At 49.1% G+C, this 24,715-nt stretch overlaps 1 protein-coding gene across 1 annotated transcript in view; it reads right to left on the bottom strand.

Moving 5' to 3' along the window:
* PGBD5 (piggyBac transposable element derived 5) overlaps positions 1–24,715 on the bottom strand; it is a 105,059-nt gene that overhangs the window by 26,971 nt on the left and 53,373 nt on the right. Inside the window, exons 2-3 of the mRNA XM_030812713.1 lie at positions 9,771–10,198; positions 3,782–3,916 (exon numbers count right to left, since the gene is read on the bottom strand). Coding sequence (XP_030668573.1) covers positions 3,782–3,916; positions 9,771–10,198 — 563 coding nt within the window. The remainder of the gene's footprint in view (positions 1–3,781; positions 3,917–9,770; positions 10,199–24,715) is intronic.

Here is a 24,715-nt window from a genome sequence, read left to right as displayed (position 1 = left end):
AGCAGTGAGAATCAGAGAAGCAAACAGGCCTGAATAAACCAGGTGGGCCAGAGGAAACCCCCTGTGGTAACCAGGATTCTCCCGAGACACAGAAGCACTAGTGTGAGTGTAAAAACACAATTATCTATGGAAGATGGAAGGCGGGAGAGTGGGAGAGTGGGAGGAAGAGGCAGAGGTACTTATTTTAAGGAACTGGCTCATGCAAATTACAGAGGCTGGCAAGCCCCAAATCAGGGAAGCCCAGCAGGCTGGGCGCCCAGGGACAAGCGGCTGCTGAAGCCCAAAGGCCCTCTGCTGGCAGAATTCCCTTTTTCTCAGGGCACAGCAATCATTTTCATTTTCTTTTCTTTTTTTTTTTTTTTTTGAGATGGATTTCCACTCTTGTTGCCCAGGCTGGAGTACAGTGGCGCGATCTTGGCTCACTGCAACCTCCGCCTCCCAGGTTCAAGCAATTCTCTTGCCTCAGCCTCCCAAGTAGCTGGGATTACAGGCAAGTGCCACCATGCCCGGCTAATTTTTTTTTGTACAAAGCTGGGGCAACAATGTCTATGCATAATTTGGGCTCTCCTGGAACACACCTGGACCTCCACCATCCCTTCAACACCTTATCTCGGTCCACAGTAGATAGTGGCTGGAAGAAAGTTATCTGGTCAGCTGTGCAGACCTGATAGGCTCCTGGGTCAATTACAGTGAGTCTCAAACAACTACAAAATCAATGTGCCATATAATAAACCTTTACTAAGCTCCCAGGTTTTCAGGACTCAGGTGATCCATCCTGGTCATTTTCTCACGGCCAGGGCAGAGAAGCCAAAAAAGGAGAGGTATGCACTTGCCCCTTCAAATCTTTTCACATACCACAGCTGCCTGCATCCTACGGGCCAAAGCCAACCTCAGAAACAGGAGGGCGTGGGGCAGATGCTATGCTAACGAGCGGCACAGCACAACGGGAGAGGACCCTTAATACGGCCAGCTGCAACTGAGCTTCTCCGCTCAGGAGAGCTCAATGCATCTGAGGAACTACAATGAAGAAAATGTCCTGTGTACAGAACCCTACATATGACATTTACAAAGAAGAGAGTCATAGACTGGCAGTAGAAGGGACCTCACTGGTTACCTGATCCCATCTCTTTAGTTTCTAGATGACAACTCCATATTCCAGAGCAATGACTGAGCAGCTAGTTCACGTGGGAGGTAAATACAAGAGCAGGGGCTGCTGATGCCTTGGCGATGGACAAGGGAAGAGGCAGGTTGAGGCCCAGGGGAGAAGCCAGCTCTGTGCTGACCAGCTGTCTGGCAGGTAACCCCTGTGAGCCAAAGCCACCTCATGTAAGAAATAGGATCAATACTGCCTGCTCTCTATGTCTTACAAGGCTGTGGGGAGGATCAGGGAACTGCGGCGTGAAAGCTCTAACGGTGTAAGGTATTGCTCTGCCCCAGGGCTGTGCTTGCCCAGGCTACTGACCTTCAAAAGCTGTCAAACCAAGATTAGCATCTGGAAAACCAAGAAAAGGGGTGGTACACTAAAAAACAACTGTCCCTGGGCCATGTGGCTCCTCCTCTGCATCTCCTGGCTCCTCACAGGCAGAGATGTCCTTTCCCTGCTCTGTGCCTGCCACAGGCACCTTCAGTTGGACCTAAGAACAAAGAGAGGGACTGCGGGGGCTGAGAAAGCTCTCACGCCAGTCCTGTCACAGCACAGCCTGAAACTGAAGGGTAATTAATTGCCTCCTTGGCTCTGCATTTCTGAGCACATTTTGAGGGCTGCCCCGGCAATGGTGGAAGCTACACTGCTTTTGACTGGGAGTTGTCAGCTTCAATTCTGGCTTCTAAAAACAAACTTTCACGCTGCTGCAAAACCTCCTAGAATCAAGAGTTTTAGAAATGAAAGGAAACTTCAAGGTACCAACCCAAACTTCTTATATTATAGATGTGGGTTTTATAGATTTTATAAAATTGGGAACGAATCTGAACTGAGAGAGAGAGATCTGTGGCCTTGCCTGGTGACAGATGTGATTTCTAGCTCCTCACTAACTGTAGAGGGAGAAGGAAGTGGTGCCAGATGCACACAGGATCCGCATGTAAACATTTATTCCAAAGCTACACAGGGCCGGTATGGTGGCTTTTGCCTGTAATCCCAGCATTTTGGTAGGCTGAGGTGGGATGATCACTTGAGCCCATGAGTTCAAGATCAGCCTGGGCAACACAGTGAGACTCCATCTCTACCAAAATGAAAATAAAAATAAATTAGCCAGGAATGGTGTCACACATCCATGCTCCCAGCTACTTGAGAGGCTGAGGTGACTGGATCACTTGAGCCTGGGAGGTTGAGGGTGAAGTAAACTATGATCATGCTGCTTTACTTCAGCCTGGGTGACAGAGTCAGACCCTGTCTCAAAAAAAAAAAAAGCTACTTAGGCAGATCTCAAGGATGGCGGGACCATGTTTACATATCCCAGTGCCTGGCACAACGTGTGCAGGTAGCAGGTGCCCACTAAATATTTACTGAAAGAATAAATGAATGTCCCTTGGGAAGGTTTATATAAAATGAACCCAATGCACCTGTACCTGTGGAAGTATCATCACAAAAGGCACTATAGAGATGGCAGAGGACTCTGGAGAATGTGAGGGGACAAGGAGCTGAGGCTGCACCTCCAGGAGTGAGGGAATTCTGCTCTGGGATAGGTCCAGTCTGGCAAGACCCCAAACCATGCCTATGCACAAGAAGAGCCCCAGAGTCTGGCTGGAGATCCTGACCCCAGCTCAGAAGGAGTGCAGATGGTGCTTTGGAGGGAAGACATTTTCCCAGAGCAAGTGCACTTTCCCCACTGTGGTTCTGGAGTGGATGTGGGGAGGAGATGTTTGGCGGAATCTTTCTACGAATCCTGCTGTAGTTCAGGGAAAGATGGAAGCGCAAAAACCCTGTGCCTTGGGGCCTGGAGATGCGGTTAAGTGAGGGCAGCAAGTGAGCGTGCGGTCAGCTGTCACCACAGGGCTGGCCTGCCTGTCTGATGAGAGAAGGTGTCGCTGCGCAGCACGCATGAAAAACTAGACTAGGCAGGGAGATGTCACTTAGGAGCCACATTCTGGTGTTTATCTGTCCCCACCATCTCCCTTTGTGTACCCTACTGCTCCTGGCAGCTCAACCTTGGATGCTTTTCCTGGGAGTATCATCACAAAAAGCAGAGCTCAGGCACCTCTTGTGAAACATGCAGCCATGTTGGCCAAGCTGGCTCCAAGGGCCTATGACTCGGGCACGTGCTCCTGTTGAAGGCTATTCATAATTTCACCAGCGGGCTGTTGGTGGTGGTCTGTGAAGAAGGCATCCTGGAAACAGGAAGGTTGGGCAGATACCTGGTGGGAGTGGGGAGGCCTTCTGGGACAGCCTTAAGTTTCAAAGCCACAAGTCCAAAAGTCTTGAGGGACAGCCTCCAGGGAGATGGTAGAAACCTCGTATGACCCACTGTTTGGGTGACACTTCTAGCCAACATTGCTAGGGCCTGAGCCTTTATGAGTCATTTACCCAGATGGGCTTAAGTCTGGAGGAAGAATGTGCAGGGAACGGGGCCAGGTGTGGCAGCAGCCTCTCCAGGGCTGGCTACCCGCTGCCTCAGTGAGGAGGGGGCAGCCCAGTCCTGGCCTCTGCAGGAGCATCTGGGTGACTTGGACACACAGTGAAAAGAGTACGTGAACAAGTTCTTGGGTGCCAGATGAGCCCAAGTCCCCCCGATTTTCTTCCCCGATGCTCTTCGCCAACCCTCCCCGGGCTCAGCCCAGGGCTCACCTGGATGATGAAGCCAGTGGAAGAACATTGTCTGACCCAGAGGCTGAATTTCCGCTTTTTCCTCTTTCGCAGCTCCCGCTCTGTGCATGTGGCAATGAATACAGGATCCTCGTCAATCAGGGGTTCATGTAGCACCTGCCAGGAGGAAAAAAGCGGAGGCTCTCACGGAAGGCAGCATGAGCTTGAGGGCTCATCAGATTGGAGCTCAAATTCAGCCTCTGCCTTTGAGCAGCTCTGTGACCTTAACTAAGTTACTTTACCTCTCTGATCCTGACCCTTCTTATCTATAGGAGGGTAGTATCAATATCTATACTACTGTTTCCAGAAAGGGTGCAGTAAGAAAGGGTTCAGTAAGATTCATGCAAAATAGTTAGCACTGGCCCTGATACAGAGTAGATATTTCATCAATGGAATTTTTATTATTATTGGCCTTAGGTCCCTTGTCCCAATTCTCACTTGGTTGAGGGATCTCTGGCACGGGTCCTGTGTCCTCTGGCTGGACATGCCTGATGATGGGCACCCACTTCTTTTCACGGAAGCCCCTTCCACTCCTGGAAAGTTCCAATTGCTAAAAAAGTCTTTCACTGATCCACAATTTACCTATATTTAACTTAAACCTAGGGATGTGACTTCTGTCCAGTGAGAAACAAAGAAAAACATGCTATTTTTTTTTTGGATTTTCAAGACAGCCCTCGTGTTAGCCCACAACCTCCTTCTTCCAGGCTGAACCTCCTCTTTTTACAAATCATTCATCAAATGACCCAGTTCCCTGTTGGCCTGTTGCAACACACAGCCTCTGGTTCTCCTCTAGGTTGTCACGTCCTTTCTGACAAGATTCCCAAGGCAATTTTAAAACTTATTTCATCTATTTCAACTTTTTGATAACATGATTATATGACTTTTTCCAATGATAAGACGATAAAGAAAAAAGAAATGGCATAATAAAAATAGGCTCCAAGGAGTGGCCATAAATCTGCTTCTTCAAGGTAAAGCTCTTTTAGGAGGCTTTAGGATAAATTTCAGGAACATGCTACACTTCCCTCCCTGATCCCATCTCAAGCTTAATTATGAATTAGAGTGTGCATCTGTAGGGAACTGAAATGAAGAGTGCAGGCAATGATTCCCAGAACTCTACTCGATGCCCTAGATCAGGGGTCAGCAAAGTACTGCCTAGTCTGGCCCATGTCTGTTTTTGTAAATAAAGTTTTATTGGAACACTGCCATGCTCACTCATTTAAATATTGTCTGTGGCTGCTTTGGGGCTACAATATCAGAACTGACAACACGCAAGAGCGACCACACCCATACAAAGTCTAAATACTTACCATCTGGCTATTTACAGAAAAAGTTTGAACAAATTAGTCACCTGAAGATCCTGCTAAAATGTGGATTGTGATTCAGTGAGGCCGGGCCCGAGACTGTGCATTCCCAACAAGCTCCCAGGTGATGGCAGAAAAAGATCTTCCAAGGACGGAACGGAGGATGATACCACGTGTGATGTGGACAATAGCCTTCCATTCTTCTAGTAATGGAAGGTGGGCTGAGGTTGAATGCAAATTGAATGCAAGGTTACCTTGCATTCAATTTTCGAAAAGTGACAGCCCTGCACTGTTCAGTCTTAGCAGTGCATATCTGCCTCCTCAGCGTTTCTACTAATGGACACATGGGGACATCACATGTGGTCTCCCCTGTCTTGTGAAGGGGAAGGCTGGGAGGCTGGCCTGGCTGCAACGTCTCCCCTGGCCCTCACCCTGGCTTCTTGCACTCGCTGGCTCTTCGTAGCTCATAACACATTCAAAGCCCCATTTGGAACTATTCAAGTGCAACGGACAAGTCCCTCACACAGTGCGAGAATGGGAGGGGATGGAGAAGGGAACAGATGGCATAAAAAAGCCCTCTGCCTGTCCTTTCCCCACCCAATGATCCTTGCCGAAGACGTGCATCCTACTCTGTCCTCTGAGGCCACAGCAAATGAAAATTGCCCTCTCTCATTCTCTTCAGAAGGAAAGTGCACCTCTGTTCCACTTGCATTGAACATATGATCAGTTGCAAATTTATATTTAATCACATGCCTCATTAAAGCAAAAGGGCCAGCAAGAATTTCTGACCCTCAATTATCTTTTTCCTTTTCTATCATCATTAAATGAATTATGAATATGTCATTACTAAATGCAGCATGGAACAGCATGCTCCCCAAAGCTCCAAAAACTTTGCCTGCCAGAAAAACCACTGCTTCTCCTCCAGGCTACACATGGGTCAGCATTTCTCTGTTACACAACTGTATCTCCTGAGCCTCCTCCTGTGCTTGACAAGCTCGTTTTGAGGTGTGGAGCGTGGTATGTATGGTAGGGGAAAGACAAAACATCCATTTATTGATTTGCATAATCCCTCCCTGAAAATATTTCTGTAATTAATCTGGCTCCAGTTTTGAGGAGATGCTGTGTCTCCCCATTTTGTATTTGTGTAGAAACACACACACACACACACACACACACACACACCCCAGCTGCTTTGGTTATTGCTACATTCTGGGAATCCTCTGAAGACTCTAAGACCAAACTCGTACCAAAGGGTCACAGCTGCTGGAATAAAAAGGCTCCCAAGACTGCAGGCTGGAGGGTGCGAGTGAGCTGAGTGTGTGAGGTGAGTGTACTGTGTGTTTGGAGTGCAGCCCTGAAGGATGGTGTAAGGGACGGGTGCAGAGTGATTCCTGGGAATCTGCAGCAAATCCATCCACACACACACCTGATGAGGGCAACGGGAAAAGAACTGTTCCAACTGGTGTCTGCAGGCAGAGACGATGACCCTCCAAGAAAGCCCTGAGGCTTACAAGTAAATCATTGCCTCTCTGTGAGCTGAATGTTCCAGGGTCCAACAGGGATTTTCACAGAGCAGGAAAGCTGGGAATCCAAGCCTCCTTTAGAGCCTCCAGCTTCTCCAATCAAGCATCGGGAGAAGAACCCTCTTCCTTCTTTAAGTGGCAGATGTATCTCTGAGAAGAGCATAAATGCAGGGCGGGCCGATGCTGGCAACCCAGGGACCGGCAAGGCCTGCAAGCCCCTGGGAGAGCCAGGCCCACCCCAACTAGAAAGCCCAGGGCATCCTCAGCAGATGGGGCAGGCTGCTGCTCCAGGGAATGGAGGGGCACAGGTGACGTACAGGAAGCCCCAGGAAGCATGAGGTTCTGGTCATAGTAAACACCCAACCGTACTCTGCGGTTATGGCTTCATCTCCTTTGACTTACCTTGCTCTACACCTACTGACACAGAGCTGGTGCAACAGGCTGCGTGGCACCAGTCGGACCCTTTGACTCTCCTGGACCACATGCCCCAGGCTGTACGATGGAGTGTGCTGGGTGTTCTCTGTTTGCCCCCCAGGGTCACTTTCCACCCTGCAGACCCTGCACTGAGGCCTGGAGGTCAGCTTCTTATAAACTACCCCACCCAGCTTCTTTGCCCCTAGTTTCTGGCTTGTTCAGCCAAGTGGGAGTCATCAGCAAGAGGCCAGAGAGCAAGCGAGTCAGGGAAGGGACCTATGATCAGCCCCTTAAACTTATTTCGAACTTATTTCATCTATTCACTTTTTGATAACATGATTATATAACTTTTACCAATGATAAGACAATAAAGAAAAAAGAAATGGCATAATAAATAAATGGCATAATAAATACAATATATGTATTGTATTCATAAAATAAATGGCATAATAAATACAACATATAATAAATATATGGCTCCAAGGAGTGGCCATAGATCTGCTTCTTCAAGGTAAAGCTCTGCCCGCCTGCCCTGAGGCCTCTCCCTGGGCTACAGCCTTCTCTGCTCCCTTCGGGTCTCCCTTAACGCTGATCACACCCCTAGCAACAGTCCCTGCATCAACATCTCTTCGGCTGCCCTTCTAGATAGAGCTCAGCAGCTGTGTCCTGCTGGGATCCTCACTGCCACATACGGGCACTGAGTAGAAAACATAGCAAGAAGAAAATGTAATTTCCCAAACATAGTAAAATAAAAATGAAATACAAAGTAATAGAAAGAGAAGAGAATGAGCTGGAGGAGAGAGAGGAGGAAGAGGTGGAAAAGTGAAGGCAAAAGTAAAGGGGAAAAAGCCCCAAATATGATCTGAGAGCCCTTCCCCGGATTGAGCCTCATCTCAGGCCTTGCTTCTGCAAGCCTCATCACCTGGAAGCAAATACAAGAAGTGAGCGGCAGAATAACACGATCATCCTTCTAGGCTCTCCCTGTTCCTGGTACCCCGGTATTGCCCATCTGAGCCATGTGCTAAGGAGGGCAGAGTTGCTCCCTTGGACATCTGCCTACTTGTCCACCTGCAGTCCAGCCACTGCCCACCCAGCCAGGCTCAGCAATGCTGCTGGGCCTCCCCTCAGGGCACTTGTACCTGGGAGCTGCAGAAAGGCGAGCCCACAAATCTCAGAATTCCTAGTATGCGCTACAGTGTGCCAGAGAGGCTGGGCACTCACCCTGGACTTACATTGCAGATACCTCTTGAGAGATAGTTAGGCACAGTGAGCACAGAGCCTTCTGCAGCACCTCTCCAAATGTTTGACCCCAGCATGGTCTGAATGTGCTGTTTATTTTTCCCTTGCATCCAGGCAACTGTGTCTCATTTGCTTCATTTTCAACCAAGCAAGTATTTAGTGAAAGAAAAGATAATGTGCTCAGGCCCGTCCTTGGTACCACAGGGCCTGTTACAGGGCAGGGCTCATGTCCTCAAAAGTCTCCACTTCTTGTTAGGAAGGTAAATGACACACTGGAGGATGAGGCGCAGTGGCTTCTGGCTGCCCCATCAATAGTGGGGGGAATTCAGACAACAGGGAATCCACATGGGACTGTGGGCCTTACACTGGCCCTGGAGACTGGATGCATTTGCAAAGCAGAGAGAAGAAGGCAAGGCGTTCCAAGGGCCAGAAGGCACGCTGCAAACCCTCGGAAATCATAACGAGCCTGACATGTTCACCAGACAGTGGGGAGAACGATCCAGAGAGAATGTAAGGCTCCCACAGACACGAAATAGGGCACTGTCTTCCCCACAAAAACCCTGTGATTTTCAGCTGTGTGCGGGGAAGGCACACTATAGAGAGTTAGAGAGAGGACTTACAGGAGAATGTCAACAAGAATTGGAGATTTAGAAGAGCCTTAGAAGCAGCACAGGACAGAGAGATGTGCAATGGGTCTTTAAATATATACATAAAATTGAACTGAACTTCTGTTGCCACGCAGACCAAGTCAAAGGGAATGGGGCTCACATGGACCAAGAACTTCCTGGTTTGGGTTAGAGACATCTCTAGAAATTAGCCACCTCATTGGTTTGCTAGACCAGCAGGGCACGTTTTGAGGAAGACTCTGGCGTTCTATCTCCCCGGGGCCAGGTGCAAGTGGATACCAGCGGAAGGCAGGGAGGGGCTCGGGAGCCGAGAGTAGGCAGAACCTTTTTTTCTGGAATTGGTTGGGGAAGGTATTAGGGAATCAGACCAGTGATGCCTGGAGCTCTGCCAAACCCTAATCCAATGGCTCTGACTCTGCTCTGTGTGGGCATAAGTAACCCCCGATGATCCGAAGAATGGTCCTAATTCCAGGCTCACTCCCTCTGCCACCCAGGAGGCTTCTAGCCTCCTTTCTTCACCAATAGGTGAGGTCATACTCAGAGAATATGACAATAAAATTAATATTCACCTGAGCAAAATATCATTTGGAAAGTATAATTAAAGGAAAGGAAGGATGGGGAGAAATGAGGAGAAAGACTGCCTCTCAGAGCAAAAGACTGAATTCTGACTTGTCTGAGGGCTGGAGCTATTATTATTACTCCCCTCCGATCTCATTTGGATTATTGGAAGAATAGCAGAGGTGACCTTGAAGTGAACTCAGAGGGCAGGCAGGGCAGGAAGGACACCCCGAAGCCCTGCCAACAGACAAGGCTAGGCTGAGAGAGCGAGGACAACTGGCCGAGCTCTTACGTCCTGTGCGGGCCTCACCTGGGTTTGGGAAGGCCTGAAGGCAGAGTCGAAGCTGTTCTGCAGCGAGTCAAGGAAGGGCTGGACCTTGTAGAGCCCGTGCGTGGTCTGGCTGGAGCGGAAGGCCACGACGTGGAAGTACTTGAGGATCTTCTCGAAGCGGGCCTGGCTCATGACGAGAGCAAGGCTGCGGTTGCTGTAGAAGCCTCCGCTCCAGATGCTGAGGACGGACTCGCAGTGGGAGATGCTGGTGGAGATCATGTAGCCTAGGAACGCCTTCATCTCCGTCAGCGTCACCTCCACCCAGGCTCCGTCGCTCCCAAACCGCTCCTGGAACTTCTTGGCATACATGTTTGTCTGAACCACCATGTTCTTGAGGACGTTGTCTGGGACAAAGAGCTGGAAGAAGTCCACGGCACTGGCGCTGGGGGGCATCTTTCGGGTGGGACCTGAAACCCAAACACAGGTGGAGCGTTCCTTAGGACGGCCGCCACACCCTCACTCAACACGAGAATGGCTGCACTTCCAATCCCTGGGTCCCTGCCCAAGTGCCCCCGCTGCCTCCAGTGCTACCGCCTTCCCCTCCAACCTTCCAGAAGCTGCTGCAACTACCTGACAGTGCCGGCTCCCATAGCTTTTGCATGCCCCTTTGCTCCAAAACAGCCAGCTCTCCTGCTCTCTGTGTGTGGGAGCACAGCTCCTCCCAGACACCATGGGAACGAACAGCCCTGACACCTGGAGTGCAAGGTGCAGCCTGCATCTCCACACCAGACCAGAGGACAGCCCTCGGGGGGCACAGCTGTGTGGAATCCCTGCTCTCCAGAACCCGTGTGGCACAGGGTGTCGGCCTGGGGAGTTTCACACACTCGGGGCACAAGCCGAGTCTTAACTAGAGATGTACACACACATAAATGTATATGTTTAGATATATATCGTATAAATGTACACATCAACATGTAAGTTTTAAAATTAAAATATGCATATTTATACGTATAAATTAACAGCACTGTCTGCCAGTCTGGGGTACTTCTCTGTACAAGGAAGAAAGCATGCATATACATACATATATACACATACATATATACACATGCATACATACATATATACACAAGCATACACACATACACATACATACATTTAAAAATAAATACAGACATTACAAATATATCAATGTATAAATGTTTATATATATATGTATATATATTTAAAAACAAAAGGCACTCCAGCACTCCCCGCAGACAGCAGTGCACAGCCCCTCCTGTCTCCTGCCATGCCATCACACGGGGCTCCTCCCTCCCCTGCAGACCCCACTCTTTCCCTGGGAATGGGGGGCAGAATGCAAGTTCTTACAAATCTGGCACATTCGGTAAATACTGATCTGAAGAGAAAAGGACACATAAGTGGAGGGAGGAGACGCAAAGATACGTGGAGTTTCTAACACAGGGGCATGGCTACGGCTTTCTGGCTTTGGTTTTCTGGTAAGTTGAGGCGGTTTTGTAAGTAAAACGCTTTCACCACTTGGGGCTTGAAAAATTCCACCTAGGAAAAAGCAATTTTCATTAAGCATTCCCTATGTAGTCACGTTATGGTGACGGGACTAAATCTGAAGGGGCTTATTCATATAATTTCACATATAGGATAAAACCTCACAATTTTTGACTAATGCAGCCCTTTGAATACACACACACACACACACACACACACACACACACACCAGGATGTTTCAGTCAATAATGAACCACATATAGGATGGTGGTCCCATATAATTATAACACTGTATTTTTCCTGTACCTTTTCTATGTTTAGATATGTTTGGATGCACAAATACTTACCATTACGTTACACTTGCCTATTGTACTGTGTTCAGTACAGTCACATGCTGCACAGGTTTGTAGTCTAGGAGCCATAGGCTATGCCGTATAGCCTAGGTGTGTAGGAGGCTGTGCCATGTAGGTTTGTATAAGTATACTGCATGATGTCTGCACAACAAAATTACCTAATGATGCATTTCTCAGAATGTATCCCTGTCATTAAGTGAAGCATGACTCTGTGTGTGTGTGTATGCACATATATTTTTAAAGAGCTATGGCTTACAATTCTATGTAGTAACCTAAGATACACTAAGTACATGTATGTAGAGATTTGTGGGAGACAAAATTTGCTTCTATTGCATCTGTATATCGATTTTTCTTTTCTTCTTTTTTTTTTTTTTTTTTTTTTTTGAGATGGAGTCTGTCGCCCAGGCTAGAGTGCAGTGGTGCAATCTCAGCTCACTGAAACCTCAACCTTTCGGGTTCAAGCGATTCTCCTGCCTCAGCCTCTTGAGTAGCTGGGATTACAGATGTCCGCCACCACGCTTGGCCAATTTTTGTATTTTTAGTAGAGACGGGGTTTTGCCTATCTCTGGCCAGGCTGGTCTCGAACTTCTGACCTCCCTCAAGAGATTGGCCCGCCTTGGCCTCCCAAAGTGCTGGGATTACAGGTTTGAGCCACCGTGCCTGGCCTGTATATCGATTTCTAACAAAAGTTGTTCTCATTCTTCAGATTTTAATCATGACTCTCTCCAATCTTCCTTTATTACTGATTTAGACAGTTTCTGAAAAACAAGTTTCTGCAGAAAAATTAAGAGATAATGTGCATGAGACAGCCCAAGTTTTAGAATCAGATTGATGGATTTGGGGCTCTGACACCCTAAATTTACTTCTAGCTAACTGCACAGTCTTGGAGGAATTTCTTAATCCCTCCTAGCTCTAGTTTTCTTGTAAAAATGGACACAAATACCTACTTTGAAAGGTTGTCATGCAGCGTGAAATAAATAAGATCATGTGAATAATGCACCTCGACTGGTGCCTGGCCCTAAGGGAGGTTCCTGAGGCTTGGTAACTTTTACCGAGATATCATCAACAGAAATTCATTGACAGCCAGGCTGAGGGCTTTCCAAGGAAGATTCTAACTGTCTGCATTTTACAGAAGCAACAGAGGCCTGGAGGGCAAAGTGGCACCACATACGTCACTTTCACCAACCGTTTTTTGGGCATCAAACAAGTCTTGGAGGAAGAGGCCCTGGCTGGCATGATGATGAGGCCAGGAAGAACGAGGGCGGATTCCGCAGGTGTAGCCTGAAGCTCCACACCTATTCCTAATGAAAATCATTTTATTTCAGCACAGTCTTGCAGCCTCCGGTGGGTGTAGCCATCAATTATTCAAGGATAGTGCTCAAAGAGGAGGAAAACCAGCATTTTAATTGCTACATCATGCTGACGAAGCAGAATGGAATTTTCTCTGCTTAAAGTTATGTTTAAAGTAATTTTGCCCCCCAGTCCATTTCAAAATGAATTCACATGGAACCCCTGGCCTGGGCCAGCTGCTTCATGAAAGAACTGGGAAGCAGCCGGCTCCCTCTTAACCATTTGGTTTTGATTTACAAGCATTCTCTACGGCCTCTTTGAGTTGCTGAGATTACTGGGATCTGAGAAGTCCTGGCACAGGTGAATCATTGTGACCTGTGGAGGGAAGGAGGGAAGGAAGGAAAGAAGTGCTATTCAGGAATCAGTGATATGGTCTGGCTCTGTGTCCCCACCCAAATCTCATCTTGAATTGTAATCCCCATGTGTTGAGGAGGGACCTCATGGGAGGTGACTGGATCATGGGGGCGGGTCCCCCATGCTGTTCTTGTGATAGTGAGTGAATCTCACGAGATGTGATGGTTTTATAATCATCTGGCATTTCCCCTGCTTGCACTTCTCCTTCCTTCTGCTCTGTGAAGAAGGTGCCTTTCTTCCCCTTCTGCCATGATTGTAAGTTTCCTGAGGTCTTCCCAACCATGCGGAACTGTGAGTTAATTAAACCTCTTTTCTTTATAAATTATCCAGTCTCAGGTATTTCTTCATAGCAGCATGAGAACGGACTAATACAGTCAGTCCTTATCAACAACATGATTTAACAATATGGCCCTGGCATGGGCAGCACCCCCATTGAACAATATGGCCCTGGCATGGGCAGCACCCCCAGCCAAGATAAGACTCGGATCCGTTTATGAGAGCTTCCTAGATATTACCCATGTAATCCTCACAACATCTACGTGAGGCATCATCCCATTTGGCAACTGAGGAAACAGGACCTCAGAATTGGAAGGATGCAGCCCAAGGGCATCCACTCTAAGTGACTCACAGTTGGGGAGGCCTTCCTCCCAGGCCAGCCTGAGTGCACCTGCTGCGGTTATTAGCAGCAGCCCTTCTGTCCCTTCTACGTGGCTCTCCTACACATGGCACCTACATATGACTGAAGTCACGGGATCACTTCAGTCTTCCCATCACCTCCTCCCTCTTCCAAACACAAAACTTCCCTCCACCTCCACAGTGCTCATGTGTTGTGGGGGATAACGCAGGATGAAAATGCATAGCTACAGTAACTCTGAAGGGGAAGGGAGAACCTATGTGGGTTAAAAAAAAAAAAAAAAAAAGCAAAGGCAGAATGGAATTGGGAAGGAGGAGATGGGGGAGACCGAGAGGAGGAAGAGGAGGTGCTGCTTGGGTGTGCCTCGGTCTGGGCTAGGATGAAGGGTTGTGCGTGCTGATGGTGCATTGCCAGACAAAACTCATACTGCCATGTCCTTTCCTTCCCCCGCCGCACCAGGCCATTCATGTCAAGGCCCCCATCACACCACCTACCTGGGTTCCCCACTCCCTCAGACCCACGACAGCATGTATAGTGGCTTGGTAATGCCCAGTCCCACAAAGGGATCCCCTCTATCCCTGTTCCCAAGAGAGGAAACAGATTCCCTCTTCTCAGCAGTGACTAGAAAAGGAGATGATCAATTTATAAAGGGGATTGTAACACAAGGGCAATTAGGGAAACCACTCGTTCAATGGACATTTGATCCTGAAAGTTGAAAGGAGTAAGACTCGATATTCCCTCCCCAGGAGCTGACTGGGTAGTAAGAGGAGCAGGCAGCAGGAGCTGGGACCCAGTCTCGGAGGACAGCTGTGCCCACAAGAGGGGCCCCAAACCCAGGCCTCAGGGGAGGCAGGATCCTGAAGGCTTCCTGAAGGCCCTGTCTGAGATGGGCTTGAAAGGGTGACTGGTGAAAAGCCATCAGCCCCAGTGGGGAGTTGCAGGGCATTTCCAGCAGTGAGAGCATCTCATGCAAATGTCCTGTGGCCAGACAGACTGCCTTGAATTTAGTGCAACTGAGCAGGAAGGGGAGTGGGTGGGGCTGGAGGCATCAGCGGGGTGTGAGGGTCTGGTCGCTGTCACAGGGCTCTTGCCCAAGGGAGCGGGAAGCCAGTGAAGGGCTGTGAGCACCACGTGACCATGCTCTTGCAACTTCAGCAGGCTCGCTCTGCTGCACGAGGGGTCGGGGGAGGATCTGATGGCTGTTCCCCAAGTCAGGTGAGACCTGGCTGGGATTTAGCTTCCTCTACCGGCTCCTTCACCTCCATGCTCTGCACTAAGTTTCCCTACAGGTGTGCAGGGCACGAGGAATGGATTATAGGGCGGCCGAGTCAGGCCCGTTGCCTCCATCCACAGCTGTCCCTGCCTCTGGCCTGGATGACAGACAGTCGTGGAGGCTTGCCGGGGAAGCCTGTGTCAGACCTGGACCGTGGCAAGCTCTTTCCCACCTCAAGGCCTGATCCTCCTGGAAGGAAGCTCTCTTTGGGCTCCAGCTTCATGAAGCATCACCTTCTGGGGGACCCTCCTGACCCCCAGGCCAGCTTCTTCATCTCAGCCCCGACTCGGTGCCTCTCCTTGGGTTTAGCACAGTTCACAGCTGTCCCATCGGCCACTCATGCTCATTTTTGGTCTGCTTATGTGGCCTGTCCCCTGACCCCAGCTAAAGTGTGAAGGCAGAGGTCACGGTTGGTGTGTTCTGTGTCCTTGGAGCCTCGTATACAGCAAGTTTACCTCTTAAACCTGTTGACCGTTGGATAACAAAGGGGAGGGGAGAGGCCTTGGCCCACCCAAGGGGAGGAGCATCTTTTCTGTGTTCAGTGGGAAGCACTGGGTCTCTATGGCAACAGTCCCCGTGCTAATGCCTGGTGACAAGGTTAGGTCAGCCAGGGACACCTGTGTGTATGGGGAGGCCTGAGTGGATGCGCGGGATGAGGAGTGAAAGCACAGTGGGCACACCTCTCGGTCACATCCCTGAGGACGCCCACGCCATCTAGGAAATCAAGTGGAGGTGGGCCTACTGAGGCCCAGGTAAGAGACGGCCTGAGAATTCAGGACACACAACCTCTCTGCATCTGTTTCCTTATTGATCAAGTGGGAACCACCACCCCACAGCGGGTAAGAGGATCACATGACCTCGCACACATAGGCAAGACGGCAGCTCTGGGCCTTAGCGATGCAGGTCCTGGGGGCTGCTCCCGCTCTCTGCCTTCATTCAGATCTGGAGGCCAGCTGAGCACCCCACAGGTGGGACTAATCCCCACTCTCGCCCCTTTGGGAAGAAAAGGATGGCTTTGGCCAGGCGTGGTGGCTCACGCCTGTAATCCCAGTACTTTAGGAGGCCTAGGCAGGCAGATCACCTGAGGTCAGGAGTTCGAGACCAGCCTGGCCAATATGGTGAAACCCCGTCTCTACTAAAAATACAAGAATTAGCTGGGTGTGGTGGTGCATGCCTGTAGTCCCAGCTACTCGGGAGGCCGAGGAGAAGAACTGCTTGAACCTGGGAGGTGGAGGTTGCAGTGAGCCAAGATTGCACCACTGCACTCCAGCCTGGGTGACAGAGTGAGACTCCATCTCAGAAAAAAAAAAAAAAGTGGCTTTATGTGCCTTCTAAACTGCAACCTTTTAGAGCCTCAAGCACTGGTTTTGCAGGGGTCAGTGAAAAGGGCATTTTGCATACGCTGATATTTTTTGGTACAAACTGTCAGCCGTTTTGTGATACAGATAGAATCAATTAATATTTTAAATGAAGGGCTTAAGAGGATGGAATCATTTATCTCCAGGCTAAATCAAACAGGTACAAAAATATAACCAGAATGTCCTGCAACACCACAAAAATATTCCTATCATTTGAGACACGAAGTTACACTCCATAAAAGGGCAATGTAGGAAACAGCCAATCTCATTGTTTTCTCAATGCCAGCTGCAGCTGGTCCTTATCTTCAGCTAAAGTAATCACCATTTCTCTCGCATCCCTTTTTCCTTCCCCCATGTGGCTGAGATGAAGGACAAGCCTATTGTCTAGTTAGTAAACACCTGGGGTCCAAGTCTCAACTGTAGAATTCAGCCACTCAGTCACGAGTGCTTCAAAGACTTTTTCCCTTGTTCAATCTCTTTGTTCATGACTAAGGACCAAAGTGAACAAACTTGATTCTCAGCTCTATCTGGGTATTCCCACGGGGGTAGGTGCCCATGGGGTGAGTCCTGGCTCACTTCTGGACACCACTGGGTTTGGCGCCCTTTGATCTGGGTAGCCAGGTGAAATAACTTATACCTAATTCACTGGATGGCTGTGAGGAGTGTGAAGGCTTCCCCTTTCTGCATAGGTCTGACCTACATGCCTACCAGTATTCCAAAATTATGTTCAGATTAGTGTTAACCTCCTAAATGGTATCTTCCAGACAAGGACATCTGAAGCTGCTAACCATTCCGTACAGCCCTTAGAAAACATGCAGAAACTGCCAGAACACCCCAAGTACAGCTTCAGTTGCATAAATGTATCAAGCAGCAGGGCTTTCTTGTTAGGAATAGAGAAGATACACTCTGCGTGCATGTGCATGTGCACGTGTGTGTCTGTGCACTTGGAGGGTATTCCTCATGCTAACACAGTGGTGGGCAAAGAAGTTAGCAATAAAAAGAAAATAGCTTTAGAATCAGCATCTGAGCTGAAGTTGTTCACAGGAAATATGAACCATAGAATAGTTGCACATAGTCCCTAAAGGTTTAAATAAAAGCTGGCCAGGTGCAGTGGCTCACACCTGTAATCCCAGCACGTTGGGAGGCCAAGGTGGGCAGATCACCTGAGATCAGGAGTTCGAGACCAGCCTGGCCAACATGGTGAAACCCTGTCTGTAATAAAAATACAAAATTAGCTGGACGCAGTGGTGCGTGCCTGTAGTCCCAGCTACTCAGGAGGCTGAGGCTGGAGAATTGCTTGAACCCGGGAGGCAGAAATTGCAGTGAGCTGAGATCATGCCACTGTACTCCAGCCTGGGTGACAGAAAGAGACTCCATCTCAAAAAAAAAAAAAAAAAGGCCAGGCACGGTGGCTCACGCCTGTAATCCCAGCACTTTGGGAGGCCGAGGTGGGTGGATCACGAGGTCAGGAAATTGAGACCATCCTGGCTAACACGGTGAAACCCCATTTCTACGAAAAATACAAAAAATTAGCCGGGCGTGGTGGTGGGCACCTGTAGTCCCAGCTACTCAGGAGGCTGAGGCTGGAAAATTGCTTGAACCCGGGAGGCAGAAGTTGCAGTGAGCTGAGATCATGACACTGTACTCCAGCCTGGGCGACAGAAAGAGACTCCATCTCAAAAAAAAAAAAAGCTAATCAATTGGCTAATACAGATATTAAATCCATAACCTTGACTAGAGGTCATGTGACAAAGGGCTGGTGGACAGAAAAGGGGTGACAATGCCCCCAAAGCACAATGTACCAACGATTTAAAGGCAGCTAACCTTCAAAACCATTTATCATACAAGGAACCCATACACATAAAAGAGCCACTCTCACACGACACGTGAGATTTCATTTCTGTGTGATGGCCAGCTCAACTGCCTTCCACCTGCAGATAACCTACTTAAAAACATCTCTCGGGAGTGCTCTGCTAGGCAGAGGTGGGCTTGACCATCACTGAGGGCATGAAGTTAACCATGGAGCAGCGGAAAATAAAGGCTGGCTGAGTCTTCTCCAAGGTGAGGACTACACTGCCACATGTTCGGCCCGAGGGCCCTTCAGTCAAAATCCCCGTCACATGTACCTCCTCCCATGGGGGTCCCACGTCTATGTGGAGTAGCAGCATTTGACATTCTATGTCATGTGGATGAATCTTTGGATGTTGACAGTGGGCAGAGATCAGGTCATGTATGTTTATATATATGGAACAAAGGATTTTTACCCCTTCAGCCAGATCTGGGGCTCAATGTAAACAGCAAGATAACACAGGAAGGGCTGCAAACATTGTGCCTAGCACAGGGATGACAGCAGGGCAAATCCTGTAATGTCAAATGTCAGTCAAATGAATGAACACCTGCAAACAGAAAGCCCCACTGTGACTTGATTCCCTTAGCAGCAATAAACTAAAAGGCCAGGAGGGGACAGGGCTAATCTGTGGCAATTTGTGAGTCCTGCCATGCCTATGTGTGCTATGGTTCTCTTCAGTCCAGGCTGCTCATTAGAAAGCTCATCTGCTCTCCTCTTGACCAAGCTCATCCAGTAAGGTATTAATACTTTGCTACCCAAACCATAGATTTCACTCATCCTTAGTACAAAGCTAAAACATAGTGCTGTCTGTAGGGATGAGAGATGGATTACCTGCAGATGGGGCTGGGGGGTGGTGGGGCTGGATCCCGTTCCTGTTTTTTTTCCACTATCTGTCTGACTTCTGAGAAGCTGCAGTGTCTCTAGGTTTGTTTTTTCACTGGTAACTTGCCTATCTACCTAGCCTTATTTACCTTCTGAGACTAATTATAAGACAATCGTAAGTACTTTGAAGAATGTAAATTATTATGCAAAAGCCTCACATTATTATTCTGAACTAGTTGCTATCCAGCAAAGCTGAGGTCCTGGACCAGGCTCCAGCTCCTGGATTCATGAGATGTGTGACCTTGGCCAAGTTACTGTACCTCTTTCAGCCTTGGTCTCCTTGTTGGTAAAGTGAAGACAGCCATGGTGTGGAATTCACAGAGCTGGTGTGAGGATTAAGTGGAATGAGGGGGCTTGCATGGTGCCTGATTTCTAGTAATGCCCCGTAAATGGTATCTGATCACGCCCACGACAGAATTGCTAATCCCTCATCACAGGCTTCTGTCCCCCTTCCCGGGAGCCGACGTACAGATGGCTGTTACGAAACAGCAGCCGTAGCCACCACAGTTTATATTTCATTTAGGCACTGTGTCTACTTCTCACGAGTTTGTATTTTTAAAGCCTCTGCTTGGGTACCAAAAGGACGGCAGAAGTGTTTTTCCCACTTCCGTGGAACCTGACGAGGAGGAAGGTGGGGGTGAGGAGAGGCCCCATTTCACACACAGTGACCCGCTGGGATGGGAGGGACCACCCAGGTAACTTGCTAATTTCTTTCTCGACTTCACAGCTTTCTCCCTCCCCGCTTATTGCTCCAGCTACACCCTCTGTAGCTCTTCAGTCACAATCAAATTGGGTCTATTTCAGTTGTCCTTCTACTTGGGCTGCTGTTTCTTCAGGCTCCTTCCCCAGGCCTGCCTCCTTGTTCACTGGGCCCCAGCTGAGGCCACCGATGCCTCCAACTTGCCAAACCACATACCATGGCACACGTCCTCCTGCCCTCCAGGGACCACCCTAGTCCTTCCTCCATGAAAGGCAACAGAGAAAGGGACCATGTCACCAGCCATGTAGGGAGCAATCTGAGTGATAAAAAGGATGCTGGCCGGGCACAGTGGCTCAGGTTGTAATCCCAGCACTTTGAGAGTCCAAGGCAGGGGGGCTTCTTGAGCCCAGGAGTTTGAAACCAGCATGGGCAAGATAGTGAGACCCCATCTCTATAAAAAAAAAAAAAAATAGTCTGGTGTGGTGGCACACGCCTGTAGTCCCAGCTACTCGAGAGGCTGAGGTGGGAGGATTGCTCAAGCTCAGGAGGTTGAGGCTACAGTGAACCATGACTGTGTCACTGCACTCCAGCCTGGGCGACAGAGACCCTGTCTCTTAAAAAATAATAATAAAATTTCAAAAGGGTGCTCCGTCATCTAGGCTTCAAGAATTACACTCCAACAACGTCCTTGACAGAATAAAACACTCCGGCATACTCCATGGAGGCTCTTCATCATATCAACCACTACAAAGAGCATTCTCGCGTCCAATTTCATTCTCACAACAGCCAAGCACAGGGCTACCAGACTCCCGCTCTGCAGGTGAATGCAGAGGCTCGGGGAACAGAACTTGCTCAAGGTCACCCAAGCTGGCACACCAAGGAGCTCAAGGTCCTGCAAGCTGGGCGCCAAGGAGCTGGGGGGGTTCTCTTCACACCACACCCCACATAGGCAGGAATGAATACTCCCCGGAAGGCTGCGTCTTTTTAGCTCTCTGGTTGCTTCCGATTTTCCACAGATGTGCTCAAGTTCTGACCACGCAGATGGTGGTGGTGAGGAGGAGGCTGCAGAGGAGGAATAAGGTGGAGGAGAGAGAAGGCTTGGGGAGATGGAAAAAAGCTGAAAGCTGACCACTGAAATAGACATGGACTTGGGATTTTTTCCATGCCTAAAATAAATTCTTAGAAAGAAATGTGTGCTGCTGAGGCCAAGTGGCCCCTCCCCCAAAAGCAACCGGGAAGAGTGTGGGGCCTGGCAGGGCAGGACCAAGGAGTCTGACTGCTAAAGTATAAACATGAAATTCTGAATATTGTTAGAGGAAGTCAGCAGGGATTCTGTCATTTATGGTGAATCCCTAGGGAAGGGTTAAAAGAAAAAGTGTGTGTAAGGTCCACACTGTCTGTCCTGTTCCTGGCTGTATCTTCAGGGCTTAGAACAGTGTCTGGCCCCTGGGGCACTTCTTGCAGAGTGAGTGAGTGAATGAGTGGGGAAATGAAATGACGCAGGGGGATGACGACTCTTCAGAGCTTGAGCGTAGTCAGCAGCATCCCTGTAGCACACAGAGAAAGTCACAGGCATGAAGGTGCTTGCTAGAAAATGATGAGGGAGAGAAGAAAAAGACAGAGGGACAGGGTCCATAATGCCCGGGCCAGGTCTAGGGTGAGGAGCCCCTTCTGGCAGCCTGAGATACAGGCAGGTCCTGCCCTGGTGAGGCCGGGGGAACATGTGTGTGTGTGAGGGAGCATGCACGTGCAGAGGTAGGGTGTGCGCTGGGCCCAGGCCTCTTGATCCCCAAGATCTTGGAATGCAGGCCTTTGTTCTTATACACAAGTGAGGTTCAACACATAGTCTCAGGGATACACAGAATTGGTTGGACATAAAAATGTGCTACCATTTTTGTAACCCTATCTTAGCACTGAACAAATATTGGGAGCCCAAAGAAGCAAATGAACAAAAAGGAAGTGGCACAAGCCCTGTCTTGACCTCTGGAAGGCCTTGGCCACAGGCCAGACAGAATGAGAGTCTCATGTGAGGCCAGAAGACTGCAAGGCCCCAAAGGGTCTGGCTCTTTCGAACCCAAATGAAAAGGTATGTGTCACATCACGAGGTGAACCCAGACCATGCATGTGGAGGAGAGACCTGAAGACTTCCACCCCAGGACAGGAATTCCGCTTAAGCAGCAGCTCCTTGGGAGCAATGTCAAGGTTATACATTAGGACGATGAAGACATCAATGAAATCCACGTGGAGCCACACCTATAAGACAGACTCACGGGTCAGGGGGACTGCTTGTCCTCTGCTCACCCCTCCACGACCAGGGGCATGGGCCAGGTCACAGGCTCCCCTCCCCATCCTGGGCAGCTTGCGCTGCCTGGCAGGTGCATCACCCTCAGAAACACACTGCACAGGGCTGGAATCACTGGTGCAATCCATTACCTGCTTTTACAGGCATGCCAGTCACCTGCCGAAGTTGCGCAGCCCTGCTCTGATTGACCCCACACACCTGGCTCCATCTCTTCCCCCATCAGGCCCTCTGTGCTTACTCCGAGTGTGTGTGTGTGCTGGGGACAGGGAGAGAGTGTGTCACAATATATCTGGGGTCAGAGGCAGTAGGGAGGGTCCATGGGCAGGGTCCTGATCCCTTTCCACAACCCTGGGGTACTCATGGCATCCCATGGACAGACAGTGCTGGTCCTATCTCGGCACAACTGGTCCAAGAAAAAACGAAGGCAGGCTGGAGTTGCTTTCTCCCTGGCTACTAATTATATCCCTAGAATTCCCTGCATACCCACCCACACCAGGATGGAAGAAAGAATCAGAGAAAAGAAGGAGATAAGGAAAAGGGTAGCTAGGATGGAGACACAGATACCAGGATGATGGGAAGGAGAGAAATAATGCACCCCAGCCACTGTCCGCCCAGGGGCAAATAAGTGACAAGGGCACAGGGCTCAGCTTCCTCATCTCACAAGGAGAGTTAGGTTGATGACAGGGACGGGAGCCTCTGCAGATGCAGAACGTAACACGGAAAAGGAGACCAGAGGGAAAGGACGGGGATGGAGCTGCAGGGGAGCAGGAAAGATACTCTGCATTCCCCTCCAGCCACTGCAGTCAAGACGGGGCAGGGCGCTACCTGCCTTGCCCTGACACTGCTGGTCCCATCATGGCCTCCAGGCTGTTGGCACCATCCTCTTCATGTTCCCCGTGGAAATAAGGGAAAGGTCAGCGCTGCGGTTCGTGAGCTGTGGGGACTCTGCCCTTCAGGTCCCACTGTCCCCTCCCCTTTCTCAAGGTTACGCTTCCAGAGCCCAGCTCCAGAAGTGTTGCCAAGGGAAACATCCTATTTATTTATCAATAAATAGAAGCAAATCATGTGTATTTATTTTGTAGAACCAACATGCATATGGCTCTACGTGTTTATGTGCAGGCTTGTGTTCTGTCTGCTTTGCACATAACTTGATTCACTTATTCCTTGATGACAAACCTATGAGATCTACACTATTCTTAACACCCATTTATCCAAAGAGGAAACTGAGTCAGAGAGGTTAAGGGATGTGCCTTAACTCTTAGCCTCTAACAAGGTCACAGAACTAGTAAGTGGTAGAACTAGAAATAGCCCAGACGGTCCAGCTCTGGATTCTCTGCCCCTGACCACCACACTGTGGTCTTACTGGGAGACTGTGCTGTTCCAGTGCCCTCACAGCCTCAACGCACATGGCTAAGAACTGAAGGAGAACTCTATGGAAATGACACGGAAAGCCAAGAGCCCCTTTGGTGTTCACATATGCCTCTCGAAGCTGCCCGTCTGTGATCTGGTCCCATGTATTAGATAGAACGAAAGCCCTCAGGCACAGAGAGTAGTCACTCAAAACATGGTTGGCCGAATCACATTTCCTGGCGTGCCCTCAGGGCCTCCTTTTCTCTTCTGAGTCTGGACAGGACTGGGGCACTCACAGACTCTCTCCAGAGGCTCAGTCTGGTCCCTGCTCACTTCAAAAGGAAGACTGATTGTTATTTGTCTAAACTCACCTCAGCTCCCCAAGACTTCTGTTTGCAAGAGAACAAGCTCGGACAATTGTCTGTGCATACTTAAAATGAGTTTCAGCTTTCAAACACAAAAGCTATTCTAATTCTGCCCCATCTTATGGCAATTCTATTTTTTTTCTAAGCTTGAAATTATGCAGTTTCCGGATGGGGTTTTCATAAAAAGGAATGTAGCAATGGGACAAGGTGCCCTCGGATGAGAGCAGGCTGCTGGGCAGGAGGGGCAGCTTTCTTGAGATAGTTGGGCCAGGCCATCGAGCCAGTTCCAGGAGCCAGTTTCTGGCCAGTGGAAGGCAACCAGCTGGGACTTGAGTTCTAATTCAATCAGGGCTATTAAGAAACACCTATTCTTGGAAGAATTGAAGACACAAAGGTTACTGCCACTTGGCTCCTGGACACAAGCATTTCACTGCTTAAAAGAGCAGATGAGCATAAACCCAGCAGTTGTTTTGCTCCCAGTAAACTTGTTCAACTTGGACAAGAGTCAGATTATTCCTCTGGAAGGCAGCCTCCAAGGTGTATTCGTTAATTCTACAAGGTACTAATTTTGAGCTGTCCAGTATGTGAAGGGAACACTGACCTTAATTTGGAGCTGCCACACCACTGGGGATTTATGTAGGATAACATATTTTCAAGAGAAATTCTACATGTGAGGAAACAGGCACAGAGCTTGCACAAATCATTCAACAT

This window comes from Nomascus leucogenys, chromosome 5 (genome assembly GCF_006542625.1).
Source record: "Nomascus leucogenys isolate Asia chromosome 5, Asia_NLE_v1, whole genome shotgun sequence".
Classification (NCBI taxonomy): Eukaryota; Metazoa; Chordata; class Mammalia; order Primates; family Hylobatidae; genus Nomascus; species Nomascus leucogenys.
Note: the sequence above shows the minus strand (reverse complement) of the source record. Positions and strands in the feature narration are given on the sequence as shown.